Genomic DNA, 17,984 nt, shown 5'->3' with positions numbered 1-17,984 from the left:
ACGCATCTCATTCTTCCGCGACCGCACAGTATGAGTTGGCTACCCTTCCCTTTCCCTCCTATCCCGCTACAGTATACCAGAAAGAGAAGGAAGACTCGCCGCGCGCCTACAAAAAGACAGTAGACGACTCTTCCGCCACCATATTCAAATTTCAAATCACCGCAACCCACAACGCGTTGTGGGTTAGCAGCGGTGAGGGAGTGTCAGACCTTTACTGACTAAAAATCCATCGTGTTCCTTCGTAGGCCTTTTATGTACCAGGGTCGCGGTAACTCTTTCGAATAATCCCACAGCTCGGACGGGATTCGGTACTTCACTATACTTCGGTATAGCCGTATAGCCAGTGGTGGTCTACCAACCACCACACCACCAAAAATAATTGTGTAAAAAAATGTTTCGCTTAGTTTCAGGTAGGAATAAAAAGATTTTTATACTTCATCATTTATTTGCAAATATTGTAAAATGGTCATAAACCACATAGCAACAAATACAAATCCCTAGCTACCGGACATCGAATCTACACCTTTGACATAGACATTATGGCTTCTAATAAATTAAACAGTCAACAAAGCAATTAATCAGGATTGCGTCTTATATGTCGATAGTCTTGTAAACGGGCTTACAACAACATAAAATTGTCAATTGCCGCAGGGCGTTGGCTCCAAGAATAACGGACAACAAATTAACATTTGCCAATTAAGCCAACGTTAGAAATTGTTCAATATAGAGATATTTTGGATCCTCTATTCAAATGTTGGTATAGAAATAAAAAAAAAGTTTTGCAGACTACCCTTTAATCTTTAGAGCACTTTTACTTCTGAAACTTTTTGTCAATATGTACTTCGCATGTAGCTGCTATCATTATGTATGCTAAAGCCTTCAGGGTCAAGATTATCGACATATCTTTGTCATAAAACAGTTTTCTATGTATAACTATTAGTTAAAATATACAAAACAATCTCAACATTAATTGATCACGCACTTATTGACGCAGGACCTGCATTCGTGGCACGCCAAGTTAAATTTTAAGATCTAAGCAATAGGGCACAGAATACCTTATTAACCAATTTGCTAGTTCGAATTCCGATTTAGTATTTGATTTCGTTTTGTATATCGTAACTATTAATCGATTTAAAACTGAAACGTTGTGCGCACCATAGACTTTTAACAAATAAAAATAATTAAAAATGTTAAACTATGAAGCGCCTTTACTTGATGAATTAATAAAAAAACCAAACCAACAAAAGTATCAAAAAATATGAACAGAGTAGATTATGTCAAATTATTAATATTTCTACAAAAAATATACTAAATAAATATTTTATAAAAATTACATATAATACAGACACACAATTATGCCTTACTCTCTCAAATAAAAATTCTCTGAACCATTGGCAAAGCGAAATTCTATTTTAACAATATCACAAAAGTAGGATGACCATAGAAAATATATTAAAATGTCTGTAAAATTGAGTCTAGGAAATATTTCTATGACAATTTACCCTAACACCCAAACATTAAATACTCTATAAAATATAATGGACAAAAGCAGTAATAAATGTACGAAGCGACTTTCATTTTACTAGCTATTTTCGTACTTATTACCTACACACTAAAGTTCATATTACAGTGTAGCCGGTTTGCATTTAGGACATTTTGATGCGAGTCTAACTTGCGGACGGCTATCTTCGACATTTTTTAAAACATTGATATACTAAGTATACACCTATTGATACTATTTCTCATTATGCAAGGCAACACATTTAAACGCCGTTTGAACCTGGTTCAATGACAATTTATGACATAAATTCTTCGTACAAAAAATGGGTTCCCTTTATTTTAAGTCTTAAGCTAAGCTTTATATTTCGTTGGCCACTTTTTTTTGGCAAATATTGGCATTAAAAAAATATGTAACGATATGTACTTCTAGATAAATGCTGCCTAGTCACAGTTGCAATAAAAGGAATATTATAATATTTTGATATCACACAGTCTTTAAGCATCAGTAGCATTCGCTTAGATATAATCAAAACAATATAAAAGTTAAAAAACAATGCAAATCAACTACCGAATTATTTTTAATATTATCTGTATGAAATAACGTTTTAGCAGTATAAAGTGTCATTTGTCCAAATAAAACTTGTATTTTACTCTTAATTTATTACAATGTCTGAATTTTGGAATGTACTTAAATCATTTTAATTGATATTATTGTTACATCGCGGGGCGATTTGCCTTATTATAAATTTGAAATAAATCGAGACATATCCATTAGCATTTGATAATCAAACTCACGTCCATTCACAATTATAATCTTTATAAAATCGCCTTACCCTTGAAGCTATGTTTTGCAGTAGTTTAATTAGAGTACGACTTTTAGAATCATAATGATTTAAGGTTAAACAATTTTCCATACTCTAATTTACTACTTCAAAACACAGAGTTGTCATACAACAGTCACCTTCACCTAACATTATTTTATGTACTTTGTTCTAACGCCTTCCCAACATAATTATATGTAAAAAAAATATGCGACCCCGCTTAAAAATGCGTACTAAAATATTTAAAAAATGTTCGTATAGATGGCAGCACCAGAGCGTTTTCGCATTTAATCTGCATTTTTGTACCTGCGTAGGTATTGTAATGTTTGTTTGCGCGTAACGTAAATTAAATTATGTTGTATACGAGAGTTATCTTAGAATTAAATATTTCGCTTATACAAGTAATGCGGCGGCCAGCGCGGTTACGAGCGTTGCTGCGGTCACGGTCAAACCACTTGCAGCACCGGGCGCTGGCTTTTTCTCCTCCTAAAAACGAAACACATTTATAATTACAATTTTGTTTTATTTATCACGGAGAAAGGAGGAGCCGACATGTCATAAGGCAGGTAGTTCAGGCGCTTTCTTTTAGGTCAGCTACGAATCGTAGGCTGACCAAAAGGCTCAGTTACTATTGAATACTACCGAGAAGTTCGGTTTATTTGTCTCATCTGTCGAAAATATTTTGGTTTTACAAAAAAATGGCAGTCAAAGAAAGCGTACTAGGCTTGAGCCAGTAACATTCCTCGTCTCCCGAAAACCCGCAGTTTGGTGTGCTAGTTTCTTAGGAGATTTTGCGTTATGACATCTCCACTCGTTATTCTATTCTCCATGCTTGGAACACACAACATTGATCATGTTTTTTTTCTTGTTAGATGTGAACACAACAACCTATAAGTAAACACATAAAACAAATGAGTAATGCCACAAATGATATTGTTGTCAGCCACATACCTACAATGATTCTATACTTACCTAAAATGCTAATTTTTACCGCCACCGTTTCTGATATAATACATAATCCTAACTAATATTATAAATGAGAAAGTAACTCTGTCTGTCTGTCTTTCTGTCTGTCTGTCTGTCTGTCTTTTCTTCACGCCTAAACTACTGAATCGATTTGTGTGAAATTTGGTACAGATATAGTTTGAAACTTGAGAAAGGACATAGGATAGTTTTTATTACAAAAAAAATATAAAAATAAAATTTATTCCGGACATATAGCGCCACCTATTGGTCAAACCAAAAATCTACCGGAAGTTACTATTCCACGCGAAAGAAGTCGCGGGCAAAAGCTAGTATTACATAAATTACATGAATATTTAATATGATGTTAGTATAATCCGCAAAAGATGTATGTGTATGCAGCTATCTTGGGAAGAACATATATTTAAAGTGTCTTTAATTGACTCGGTCAATATTCATACACCCTCTCACTCATATAATTATTTACATTATTAAAAAAATTCATTCTTATTCGACCACTTACACTACATATTTCTTATTTGAATCGTGGTTCAAAAAAGACCGGATTTAGTGTTGGTCTAAACCTAGCACTAAAGCCGGCACTTTCTAAGACCATTTTTAATAATTAGGTTTTATAACTTTCGAGTTAATGGTTTCTAGACAACATTAAAACTCTTGACAATACACAATGGATGAAAAACGTACACAAATGGCGAAAGCTACTCAAGGTGTTTTTTACAACTTACTGTGTTTCCACCTCTTACGCTGCCGGTCCCCTAATAAAACATGCATTATAATATTAGTGGAAAAGAATACATTACATAAGTACTTATAATAGAATATTTCGAAAAATAAAATAAATTGGGGTAAAATTGCTCAGAGCAGATTTTAAGGTGTTAATAAATAAAAGTATCTGTAGAAATAATCCAAGATTGTGTCATAAAAAATTACTTACGTATATAAAAAGCTATATTTAATTTTAATATAATGAAGTTATTCAATATTTTTAAATAGGTATAAAATATATAAACAAATAGGAAGTAAAATACAGGAATGTGTGAAAGGATAAATAGAAATGCGACCGCCTTCTGATTCGTAAAGTGATAGCTATTGTCTCAAAATACGTAATTGGCGTCGCGCGTACATGGGTCAATAGAAACTTCCTCATTAGACGGCCAACGTAGACCGCTACTTTAACTATAAAAATATGATACGCAGTTTTTTTTGCTCTAGTATAAGAAGCTCAAATTGTCTGCTCGATATTGTCTGTTTTTGTTAATTGTGGACCAAACAACTTTTTCCTAATACTAATTCTTTTAGCTACAATTTACCTATCATCAATAAAATCAGTATATAATTTCTTTACCTTAGTAAATGCCTTGCAAGGAGTGGCCTTTCTCACGAAGTTGAACAGCGAATCCACGATGTTAGCCGATGTGGGCTTGGGGCACTTCTCCAGCACGCTGACTATACATTTCTGGAGGGTAGTCATTTGCTCACATTGTTTTTCCTGAAAGATAATAACTTAAAATTATTAGCATGCATTTTTAGCGGAATAGATTAATACATGGATGACCGAGTCATACTAGTATTATGAGAAAGTTTGTAAAGACGGACGCAGGTATGTATATGGGTATTACTCTTTCACGTTAAAACTACTGGATCTATTCTGATGAAACTTGGCAGTATTTTAGATTATTATTAGTATTCATGTGTGGGAAGTTGTTCCTTCGGGGTACGGGAACGGTAATTAATATCACCGTGATGCGGGTGAAACAGTCGGTAGAAACTATACACGATAACAATAGGGTTTCGAATTGCGAATTAAAACACGACAAGAATACATATCGAGACTGACAAGGCGATCTAGACATTTCTGCGTCCTTAACTAAGTAATACGCACGTTCCGCTATGCAGTGCGAACTAGAACTTTGTACTTCAAAGTTCAATACCGTATCATAAGTACTTGTTATCCGGAAAAAAATATTGTCACGCCTCAATAATTATGTAGATATTACGCCTCAGTAATTTTGCAAGTTGGCCCCAAATTCGGAACTATATAAGTGTCATTTAGTCAGCATAAAACAAACATGCGATAAAACAGCTAGTTGGCATATGCCACCCGTACCCCGTAACGACTGCCAAGTTCAATGACAACCGGGCCCTACAGTTTATCGTTTCATCCGTGTTTTAGGGTACTTCTGCCTGTACCGGGATAACATATAGCCTATCTTACTTGGTAATAGTGTAGCATTCCAACCATGAAATAATTCTCCAAACCTCTCCGGTTCTGTTGGTTTGGAACCTTTATGGTACAAGCAAACCGCGTGAAACCGCAACCACAAAATAAAAAGAAATATGTATAAATGTTACCTTGAACTCAAGTTCAAAAATGCCAGTGTCAGTGGCGTTCTTAAGGTTAGCCTGCGTTTCCGAGTCGAAGGTGGAGTTGAAGCAATCCTGAATGCCTTGCTGCTTGTCTTCGAAGCACTCCTTACCGCCTTCTGCTATGAATACTGGAAGTAGAGAAAAACAAGTTATGAGTGAACTGTTTTATTTTCTTCTGTCGTTGGTGCCCCAGTTTCGGAAAGCACGTTAATCTGTAGGTCCCGGCTATCATTGAACATTCTTGGCGGTCGTTACGGGTAGTCAGAAGCCAGCAAGTCTGACACCAGTCTTACCAAGGGGTATTGGGTATTGGGTTGCCCGGGTAACTGGGTTGCGGAGGTCAGATAGGGCAGTCGCTCAATGTAAAACACTGGTACTCAGTTGCATCCGGTTAGACTGGAAGCCGACCACAACGTAGTTGGGAAAAAGGAGGATGATGATGATAGCTGTATTATTATCGTTCGTTAATGAAGAACACTATCATTCTTTAATTTAGTGTAAGTACACAAAATTACAGGTACAATCAGAGTCACATACTCAAATATAATAGCAGTAATTCGGTAATCGCTGCGTGGGGTAACCCCAGTGACCTTTTTTTTTTTTTTTTTTATCGACGTAAAATCATCAAATGACCCCTCCCGCTGTGGGTTAGCAGCGGTGAGGGAGTGTCAGACTCTTACTGACTAAAATCGTCGTGTTCCGTCATAGGCCTTTTATGTACCAGGGCCGCGGTATCTCTTTCGAACAACCCGCAGCCCAACCCCAGTGACCTTAACCTTAAATTGGTTGATATAATCTGGGTGCAGTTAAACAGCGGATATATGTAGTATAATGAATGGGACTCCTTTGTATTGAATTGAAAGAGGCCTTAGTCATTTTGCCATGTAGTTCAAATGTTTCAAATGAATAATATATTAACACCTTGCTCAGTCAGCAGTTATGACTTTGCTATGGTCCCTTTATCTGAGTAAGCGTTACATTATAGTTTACTAGGTAATAGGTATATACCTATAAAAAGAGTCAGCATGCGTGCTCAGATTTTATACGCGGAATAAATATTCTAAGCTATTGTTCCTGTGTTCGCGTCTATCAGTACGCCTAGTTTATTTAGCGTTAAGAACTCACATGCGATCCTGTCGCCTTCCTTATAGCAGATGAAGTCAGCCAACTGTTCAGTGACGTTGTACATCGTCTTGAAGTGTTTCTGCTCAGCACCGGAGAAGCAAGGCTTCACGGTCTCTGTCATGTTGCGGAAACAACCCCTGAACTCCGGTGTTTTGGCGCAGTACCTGGAGAAAATGTCACCAATTTTTTTACCTAGGTTTTTACGGTCCTTAAGCTAGTTAGATTTAATACTGAGGTTCTTTTTTTAAAAATACAAACATCTAAATTAAGAATTGCTCCTTTTTGGGGAAGTCTGTTAAAGAGACGGAAAACGTGGAGTGTCTACATATGGATTGCATTGGATCGGCACAGTAATATGATGTTCATGATGAATTTCTGCGTGACCGGAATTTTGATCAAAAATAGATCGGCAATGCCATTTAGCAGGAGCTGTGTGTGACTGTGTGTAGCTTTTTGTTTGCGTATCTTTAGGCCAACTTTTACCCCAATTTCGGAGTGGCTAAGTTACTTGATGAGAAGTATATAACGTTATACCAATGGAACATAAATTAACAAAATCCAAAGATATCAAAATCGGATTATGTTAAGAGTAGACAAATACATCTCGACGAGCTTATATAATTTTGCATTACGCAAACTACATCAACAAATCGTCAAAAAATCGGTCGAATAGATTGCGTGTAACAGGCAGTCATATACCAACCCAATAGGAACTGCAGCTGTCAATTATCGTTATTTGCGCAACACAACACAACACAAATAACGCAACTAAACATTACATTACTAACTTAATAGCTGAATAAGCAAAACGATCCTCAATACATAACTGAGTATTTTGTCGAATATTGCCTTAGGACTGGTTAAACACAACAGGGGACTGACTGAGGTGTAATAATAACAATAATTGACAGCTGCAGTTTAGAAATCTTTGCAGTTACGGGAAGAAGGCTTAAGGTCTGAAAACCAGACTTAGCAAGTAACATCAGGTTGCCCAGGTAACTGAGTTTACGAGGTCAGATAGGCAGTCGTTCAATGTGAAACATTTCGATTGAGCGACTTGGTACTTGAGTAACAATTGGTACTCAGTTGCATCCGATTAGATTGGAAGCCGACCCCAACATAATTTGGCTAGGCAGATCAGAATCAAGACCCGGAGTCTACAGTCTACTGAGAATTCCTACAGTTTAAAACTTACTTCTTGAACACTTCGTCGACTGTTCCAGTAGGTTTGGCATTCTCAATCTCCTGTTGTAGCACTTCTGTGTTCACCAAGGAGTTGAAGCAGTTCATGAGATCACCAGCTGCTGCCTGCAAACAAATAAAGAATAATTTTATAATTATTTACCACCTCAAGTTTTCGGTTGAGTGCATAATTTACGCCTTAGGTGGGCACAACAGCATTACAGGACCGTTGACCGAAACGCTTCTTGAATGCTAAATGACGGAGTGATAAAAAAAAAACTTTATATCGCGGATTTGATTCACAAGTAGTTTTTTAAAGTAGTGACTTGCTTCTTTTGGCTATGTCTTGATAAAAGATAATACATATTATAAAGAGTTTTCGCCAAAGACAAACTTGCTGCAATATCCAAATCGATTTTGGCTACACACAAAAGAAGCAACGAAACATCTGTATAGACCTTTATGTAAATGAGACAAACACAATGTCGTATTTGTACCCAGAGGTGACACGGGTACAATAACTTTAAAGTAGTACCTAATAAATACCTGTGTGTATATATAAATACCTCTAAATGATGTGTGTATTTCCAAGTTCTAAGCGAATAAATTAAAATTCCTACGTAATTCTACTATCAGGCCAAGTTTTGTCATGACGTACCTATATCATTTTAGGTATATATCGTTATTTATGCTCGCTTTTTGCTATGTAGGCAAAGTTCATTGTACTGATACTCAATAGTTTAAGCAAATCAAGCGTTATTTATTTATTCAAAAGGTTATCGGAGACACTATTATTTTTATACTGGGAGGAACATAAAAACTTATGAGAAGATTGGTCCTTTTTGAACAAGACACTAAAGGTCCCAGCAATTTGGCTTCATCTTGTTTCGGCATACCAATACCTCGCCTGACTCACGTAGGGCGAAAAGGTCAACCCATTAAGTCAGTCCTTTGGATATTGTACATTCATATACATACCTACATATGTACTTGTGTAATTGTGTTAGGAATTTGTAGTGAACTAGTACCCGTGTCAAAGTTCAGTTCTATTGCTGATATGTAATCACAGTCGGATGTAGGGAACCTGCCTATATGTTTTATTGAAAGGAAACATATATCGCTGATAAAGTACTAAGAAGGGTATCGGATGATACATTCTGACTTCCTACTAATAGGAAACTCAAGTTTTAATGCATTTCTTTATCAGTAGTTCCTATAGCATCCCCCTGACTGCCTCGTTGGTCTAGTGGTCGCAAGCGGGGCTGCCGCTCGTAGTCTGGAAGTTGGTGATTGATTCACCCGTGCATCGGAGAGCACGTAAATGTCGGTCCTGCGCTTGATCTCTGTCCGGTCGTGTCGGATTGCCGTCCCATCGGTTTATGAGAGTGAAGGAATAGGGAGTGCATCTGTGTCTGCGCAAATGCTCGTGCAGTATAATATGTCCTGCGCAGCTGGCTGATCTCCTTAAATGAGAACAGCTGCCGTGGCCGAAATTGGCCGTGGACGCCATTATTATAGCATCCCCTATAGCAACATTAACCAAATCACTTCCAGCTATTGTTTTAGCAATTTATTTTGACTATTAAATCGAGCTTAGATCTTATTTCTAGACTTAGTCATTTGATCGTCTTAATTCTTAATGATACTGGTCTCGACAGTGTTGTTATCATTTAAGTCGTTATTGCTAAACTACAATATAGTAAGTCTGTAATGTATAAGCAGGCATCTTAAAACTTAATTTTTAATCGTTTGGAAGAGTCGCCGGACAATATAGGTATTTGGTGAAATCGTGACTTCACATGACACCGGATACACCACACACTCTTTTTATATAGTCGTTTTATTTGAAATTCAATAAGTTAAAATAAAAATTCACCCCGTATGCATAGTGGTATCTATAGACGATTTATTCCGTGCCGCGTGACTAGAAGTGTGGGTCAAAAGTCACAGGGCCGTACGTCTCACCGACATACAGACGACGAAGCTAGATAACATTACGGATATTTACCTCTACATAATGTCCGTATACTAAATAATCACTCATCCATTTAAGGAAGCGAATTTTATACATATAGTATAGAACTAAATTTAGATGGGGAATTTTTCCAGGAAAAAGATACGTTAAAGTTGTGTTCCCAAAAACCGTCAGTCCCGTGTCCATTTCGAATTATTATATTATTTAACTTAACATTTTAACAAATTGTCCTACTGCAAATCTTTGCGTATAACGATCTACGTTAACCTTAAGTATACCTCACGTAGGAACCATTATTTTTTTCCTTATGTAGGTATTAAATAAAATTATAGTATAGTATTAAATATAAGACCTCTTTACTAACTTATTTTTCCTAGTTTTTTGCAGATAATAATATAAAGATCATGTATAAACGAGTACGCATGACGTAGTAGTAGATAAATGTGTTTATTTGGTCAAATATAATTAACACATCGGACTGTCCAAGAATAAGCATATTTTGATACTTTTTGGATGCAACGCAAGCCACATGACACGAGTTTATTAACGTTAACAATCATAAATACATATAATAAAATAAATTGGGTTTTCAAGGCTAGAAGTTTCACTTCACTTTGAACTATTAGATATTCATTGGTTTGTTTTCCCCAGTTGTCCACTACTCAATCAGGTTCAATTACCTACTATCTTCATATTGATAAAAACAGAGATCGATTTGAGACATTGATATTTGTCTCTTTGCAAAAACTATGGGTCAACTAGTGTCAATAAGTGTTTTCAACTTCGATGAAATGGATAGCATTGTAGGCCTACTGTTAGTTGAATACCTATGGAATCACACAAAATATAATGTATCCCAAAGAAGAATCAACGAGTAAGGAAAATGAATTAAAAAAACAATGATTATTTAATTTAAGGAAAAAAATATTACTTGCGACAGCCTCTTCGTAAAATAGGCGTAGGCAACGCCAAAATTTCATTTTAGACAATATATATATATTTTTTAATAGTTTTATAGTACAAAGTACTGAGGTTAGTATAAAGTGATAACAACGCAGTTGCGGGGTTTACTTTATCTACAGCGTGACTAACTAGTCCTAACTTTAGGTAATACGTATTTGATAATGACCTACATATTATAATGACCAGTCACTGTACAACAAAGCAATTATAGTACCTAACCTGTGTTATGATATGGCTCTCAATTTCGTTTTTAATCATCATCAGTAGTATCCAGCTAAGCTGAAATGGTATTTTGTCAAATCATTATAAAATTACAATGATATGTATATCGGTCTATGCTTACTACCAATCTAGTACAAGCATAGATTTTGTTCCTTCAATAAATGGTACAATTGATTTGGATTGTTTTATAGCAGTAGGTATATGAATCATTTGTTGATGTTATCTACATATAGGCAGGAAATATTGGGTTTTATAACCACGTCAATAGGATGATACATAGGTACATTATCTACTCCATGTGGTGAAATTTGATGAATAATAAAATTGCTTTTACCAAACTCATACTGACGATCGAGTATGACACACAAAGGAAAGTTAGTAAACAACAAACACTGAGGAGTGTTTTAAAAAGTAAATACATAATATTCAGAAATTCCTACTGTATTTTTAGTGAAGTGCAACTAAAGACACTGCATTCAAAGTGTCCTTCACAGAAACAGCCCACGTACAAAATTACCAAAAATAAAATAAATAAATATCGTATTTGGCGATGTCTTCTCGATGCAGCTGCGATGTAGCTCTTCGTTATAAGTACACGGAACCAAAGTTGACATTTCGACAAAAAATTACTTAAACACTACGATATTAGGACATTCATTTAGTTATAAGTAGCTTGAATCCAAAAATCAGCGTCAAGCATTTACCCTCGCACTCAGAGACATTTCATGGTTACTTAAGGGCCTATACACACCACGTTTTTTAAACGCGCCATCGACGCGCGTTTGTAGCGATACAGACGCGATACGCACGCAAGACAGACGCAGCCTGTAGACCTTTGCACACCTGTATACATACAGACGCGCGTGTGTAGCGATACAGACGCGATGCAAACGCGCGTGTGTAGCGATACAAAGGACAACAAACTGCTCTGCAGGATAAAAACGCGCCGTCGACGCGCGTTTGTAGCGATGCAGACGCGATGCAAACGCGCGTTTGTATCGATACAGACGCGCCGGTGCCGCGCGTTTGTATCGATACAAACGACAACAAACTGCTCTGCAGGATAAAAACGCGCGTCGACGGCGCGTTTAAAAAACGTGGTGTGCATAGGCCCTAAGCCATTCCTTAGGTAAGGACTTAGTAATCATTAGAGGTTTATTATTATTAAGTAATTTTGCAAATATAATTCTGCAGCAAAAAATGCCAGCGCTAATCAAAAAACCTTTCATAAGAGTGTTAAAAACTAATCAAGTCTTTAGTATCTACGTTCTTCACAAATGCAATTATTTTCCAATCCATATCGTAGCCGATATATCAAGGTACAAGGTGACTGATTACAGCTGTCTTACAACACGCGGATTAACACAAATATCTGTATGTATGCACAGTTGCCATGTAAATGTGCTCGACTTATATTTTTGAAGTAAATTGATAAATATTTCCACATTTACTTTATTTTAAAGTTGTTGCCTTTGCTCTATCCTATAGTAAAAAACTTGTAATAACTCATATTCTTTCCCTAGGTTAGCTCATTTTCTTGTGTCATTACACCCTTCAAGTTACATACTTTGTTGCAGAAATCAGTATGATGGTGCCTCTTGAATATGTTCTTTACAAGGAGAAGACTCCACCAAGATTCTCAGTATTACCAACAGACAGCAAATATAGTTTATTCGAAAATTAGGAAGTATTGTGCTATGGCGAAAGCACATTATCGGAGCCAAACGCGTCGAACATATCAAGGCAATCGTTTAAGCTCAATTTACACCAATCAAATTGTACCTAATGTCAGCGCCGAATCGGATGAGTACAAGCGGAAAATTGTACAACCTTTCATAAGATTTCAAATAATGAATTCTAAAATCGTTTCGTACTGCGCTCTCGTCCCGTTCTGCACCAATAGATACTTAAATAATGCATCTCCCATAATAATAATAAAAAAACGATACAATACAAGGTGGACAGACGACCTTATAAAGGTCGCCGGAAGACGCTGGATGCAGGTCGCCTCCAACAGATGTCTGTGGAGATCTAAGGGGGAGGCCTATGTTCAGAAGTGGACGTCCTATGGCTGAGATGATGATGATGGTGATGAGAAAATACTGGCCAAGTATCAATAAAAAAACGTCATACAACCTTGTAGTATGACGGTGAAGTTTTTATACCTTCTTACAAGAAACTGAGAATTGCGTTACGAAGGACATGCCCATTGTTTCAGGTACCAAGAAGTTATAGTAGTACTTAGTAGTTAATAGAAATAAAGCAATAGGCTGTCGATATTTCCGGCATTTGTAAATATTATGCCTTTGCATTGTATTGAGAAAAACGTTACAATTGTTTTTCCTAGAATCGTAAAAACCGAGTCTGTACCTAGTAGGTACTTTTGTGGAGTTTCTTAGTGGTTCTTCTAAATAGGATTAACTTTCAGAAACAATGCAACTACACAGCTAGAGTTACTTCTTAGAAAACTTTGCACATACCCAAAAACTTCTTACGGTTGAACTTTTGCTAATTTATTTTACCAATAGTATTTGTGATCCAATGACGGTGATCGTATTGGTCTCACTGTTACAGCCTTTTTATCGTCCCACTGCTGGGCACAGGCCTCCTCTCACATGGAGACAAATCCATGAGGATCGTATTGGTCTCAATTGTTGACAAATTCAAACTCTACCTATTTACAGTATGGTATTCAGATAAGGTCATAGTGTTCGATAAGTAAATACCTATGCAATGAAAGAGTGAAATATTATCCTTATATGTAACTGTTGCGCATTTACGTCAAAACCAGAGAACCTTAGCTTAAGATCAGAACGACACTACTTTTTATCCGACTGCGGGAAGTAGGTACTGTCCTCACGACAACGATGGAACGACTGGGAACAGTTAGGTAATAGTTACTTACACTGCTTCAGTAGACAACAACTGAATTTCAATCAGCAAAAAACCTCATTTGGACATATTCATTGACGTATGTAGGTATTCCAATTCGTTACTAAGGGAACATAAAGAAAAGTACGAAATTGCTTCAAATAGCCTTATTTCCGGGTATTTTGTTACATACAATGACAACATCAGTTTCAAACGCTACATGAAACCTTTTCAAGGATCCTATTTAAGATTATTTTTATTATAGAACAAACAAAAATTTAGAAGCACTCAGAGGCGAGGTAATAAGTACATGTTATGTGCACAAGTGTTTCTGAAATTATTTGTAACCTGTTAAGATTATTATGATTAATATCATAAAAATGAGTTTCACTACTGGACCTATTTTAAAAATATATCCTAGCACGAAAAGTAGTTCTCATTGTGATGTGGGTGAATCCGCTGACGAAAGCTAGTATTATACAGTTGAATCATAATGTTCGTTATTGCACATAGTAACTGAGCACTCTATTTTACGAACATAAGAATTTCAGTACATAACAATAAAAATATTTTGGCACATTTTACTGCAACCACAAAAATAAAAACTGTCTAGGTACAACTATTTCGGTCATTCTAGATTATATTTCTAAACCCTTGCATTTATTTCTTAAAATCGTATTTTATCTCAAGCAATGCCGTATGTTGATGATCTTTGGATCCCCGACCTCGTCACAGCAAGAAGGTCGCTTATTACAGAACCGGTTGCTTATAATTAAATTCTCACATAAACTTCCGTTCATTAAAACCCACTGTATCTATTCTTGACAATAACATCAAATCTTTACTAAAATTGTCACCAATAAGACAGGAATACTTAGGGTTTATTGCACCATTTAACTATAACGATAACCGAACCATCTTCCGTTGTCAAATCGCCGATTTGTCCTATGGGGGGCAATTTCACGACTATATAGTTATGGTTTGTTTATCGTTAAGTTAAATGGTGCAACTCACCCATGATGTTTCCCAAAACTACCAAAATAGTAGGATGTCGTTTTTAGTTTGCGGCTGATGGCTTTCTTCGGAGCGGCGAAGTTATATTAGGCAAGTGTAAAGAGCTATGTCGAAATATTAATAAAAATATTCCAAGCTCGTAATCCCAATCACGATATTAATAATACGTGCTATTTATGATAGTGTGATAACACTTAACTCGGCCAACAAGATAAATTATACAGATAGCTACTAGAAACACTTATTATCGATGTTTTCTCGTCCCCTACCAATTAACTAATGTCTTTATAATTGACTCGCCAGAAATATGGACCAACAAATGCTTGTCATCATACTTTTGTCACAGAAATAACAATTTACGAATTTGTTCACTAATCAGGAAAATTGATATTTCCATGCCATTTTCTAATCTCATCCAAATTGATGTAATTAAATCAAGTAGGAAACTATATTTTTATCCTTCAATACAATGCATGATGATTGATCTGATACTGGAATCATAATGTAGATAATTGAAAAAAATATATATATTGTTTTGAAGCTTCTCCGGATCAAACATTTTCTGGGTATAATATCAAGTAGCTAATGCACATGCATTTCAATTGGTAGACTTTACTGCTGCATAAAGTGTCACTAGTGAGAATGAGAATAATTCTATCAATCCATTTTTATCTATACCTATATAATATAGCTGAAGAGTTTGATTGTTTGTTTGAACGCACTAATCACAGGAAGTACTAGTCCGATTTGAAAAATTCTCAGTGTTAGATAGCCCACTTAACGAGGAAGGCTACTTTTTATCAGGGTTTGTGTTTTCCCACGGGATGCGCTAGTTAGTGAGCTAGTTTTGAAATAAAAAAACATCTACTAAAATGACTCACCTGTGCACTGTCAAATAATTCAGGATGTCCGTTCTTCTCACATTTCTTCTTAAACTGGTCTAAGTACTGAGTCTTGTACTTTTCTATTTCAGTGTCATTGATTTTCTGCTGTAGTTCTGGCGGCAACGTGATTGGGTTTTGCAGCATTACATCTTCATTCTCAAGCTGGGCTACAGTTGAACCTAGGAAACAGTTATTTATTAGTAGAATTGGGTATTTTTAAAAAGGTCCTAAAGACTACCTGAACTCTTTTCAAAACTTTCGTGATATGGTGACAGAAAATAAATTAAAAATTAATCCTCCTAAAATTAGTCCAGAAGGGGATTAAATAATATTAATATAACCGTGATAAAATCCGTAAAAGTAGTTTTATTTAAATGTCTTATATTCGTATAAGTGTCAGAAATCAATAAATGAGTTAAAACGTCTGAGTAATAATAAAATGCATTTAGTGCTTTTTTTAACAGAAATGAGCTTTGTGATGTAATGAATAGTAGAGAGGTAAGTAAAGACATATACAACCAAATTGCTTACTTTCTTACAAAAGAATAAAAGTAGTATGCTCAGCTTGAAGAGATGAGAACTATCAGAGATATCAACACACACCAAAATAGGTATAGGAATTATACTGTTCTGTATTGACTATTTTAAATGTTCACCATGAATAATATTACAGGTGTATGTATTTACACCATTAATAATTTCAAATTAGTCAGTCTTTTGTTTACGGATGTACCAGCCACCTGTGTAAGGCAATATTTTATCTATGAATGGGAAGTTATGGTGGTGAAACTGCTGGATATTTTATAATTAGAGCAGTAATTAATTTTAATTCTTACTTTTCTTGTTTGATGTCTAAATGACAATATTAACGATTTGAACGGATTGCTTAATGGGTCTAAACCGTATTCAGCTTGAATGTTTTTTTAAATAACAGAAAAAATATAGACTGTTCATAAAACATGAACATAATAATATATAAAACATATCATTCATATCAATTACATTCTTTTATTTACACATTTCAATGTCATAGAAATCAATATTTTAAATCTCTTACAGAAGGTCCCTTACTATGTATAGTAAACTACTTAACATAGTACTTTAGTATAGTAAAGTAAAGTAGTAGTAGTAAAGTGTAGTATAAGTGTTATAACACTTATTTCAAATAGTTAAAATTAAGAATTAAAACCTCTATAGCTATAAATTACGATCAGAAACGTTTTCGTAAATGTAATAAAATATGAAATCACTCATATTTTGTGGTACCCACATAAAAAATTGAAAAATGATATTATGAATTCATAAAAATCGTATAATTACTTATGGTAAGAATATTCCTAAATTCTTAACAGTAAATAATTATCAATTATTGAAAACCCTCCCCTTTTGTTAAGCCGGAAGAATGTATTATTGTTCACAAGAAATAATTGGGCAAGAAAAACATACAGTCATGTATGTTTAAAAGTAAATTAGAGTTGAATAGTTATTACTTGACTAATTAATTAAAATAAATGAACGAAACTTAAATAATTATAAATCCACATGAATAAATTTCATTAACGGAACTTACTTATAAAAACTGCTAGGATAATGTACAATAGACAGGCCATAGTGATTTTTTCTCCTCAGAAGGTGCTGTATAAAATAATTATCTCTTCTTTGCGGGAAATCACACACTATCACAATTTCACACGATAAAAAATTACACGTTCACAATGTCTCAAAGCGATAAAATACTCCCAAGATGAACAAACCTATTCTCCACTATGCGACGCGAATCGAATTGAATGAATCCAATCAGTCAATGTGAAGGAAAGAATCGATGTCACTGTCACTCGCACTGACGTTGAAAGTGAACGCTAAAATGACAGTGACATAACAATGAGCACGTTCCGTTTTAACGTTTAGTTTTAAGTAAAATAACTGAAACTATTATGAAATCGACAATGAGGGTTTCTTTTAATTATTTTCCTAGCTGCTGGCTAAATTTTGATTCGTTAGTGCAAGGATTGGAGATGGAATAAGAGTAAGTAGTCGGTTGGTCAGATTATTATCTGAATGTCCTGATTTCCCGAG

General features: G+C 35.3%; 1 protein-coding gene across 2 annotated transcripts; it reads right to left on the bottom strand.

Annotated features, from left to right (window-relative positions):
- Positions 1–425: 425 nt before the first annotated feature.
- On the bottom strand, positions 426–17,697 carry LOC124630229 (27 kDa glycoprotein-like). Of its 2 annotated transcripts, XM_047163995.1 has the most exons (8): positions 17,479–17,697; positions 15,906–16,087; positions 7,993–8,105; positions 6,798–6,961; positions 5,658–5,800; positions 4,651–4,794; positions 4,031–4,060; positions 426–2,807 (listed from the first exon to the last, which is right to left on the bottom strand). In XM_047163995.1, the coding sequence occupies exons 1-8, from the start codon at positions 17,516–17,518 to the stop codon at positions 2,715–2,717; spliced, it is 909 nt and encodes a 302-aa protein (XP_047019951.1). In that variant the 5' UTR covers positions 17,519–17,697; the 3' UTR covers positions 426–2,714. The 2 variants fall into 2 exon arrangements, with proteins under 2 accessions (XP_047019951.1, XP_047019952.1); XM_047163996.1 differs by lacking the exon at positions 4,031–4,060.
- Positions 17,698–17,984: the final 287 nt, after the last annotated feature.

This window comes from Helicoverpa zea, chromosome 5 (genome assembly GCF_022581195.2).
Source record: "Helicoverpa zea isolate HzStark_Cry1AcR chromosome 5, ilHelZeax1.1, whole genome shotgun sequence".
Classification (NCBI taxonomy): domain Eukaryota; kingdom Metazoa; phylum Arthropoda; class Insecta; order Lepidoptera; family Noctuidae; genus Helicoverpa; species Helicoverpa zea.
This window is presented reverse-complemented; position numbering and strand designations above follow the sequence as displayed.

Excerpts from the sequence above, each read along its gene's own strand:
- LOC124630229 (XM_047163995.1), bottom strand. The coding sequence starts at position 17,518 with ATGGCCTGTCTATTGTACATTATCCTAGCAGTTTTTATAA. Across the intron at positions 16,088-17,478 it reads TATCCTAGCAGTTTTTATAA|GTTCAACTGTAGCCCAGCTT; the intron begins GTAAGTTCCGTT and ends ACTGTTTCCTAG. Across the intron at positions 8,106-15,905 it reads AATTATTTGACAGTGCACAG|GCAGCAGCTGGTGATCTCAT; the intron begins GTGAGTCATTTT and ends ATTTGTTTGCAG.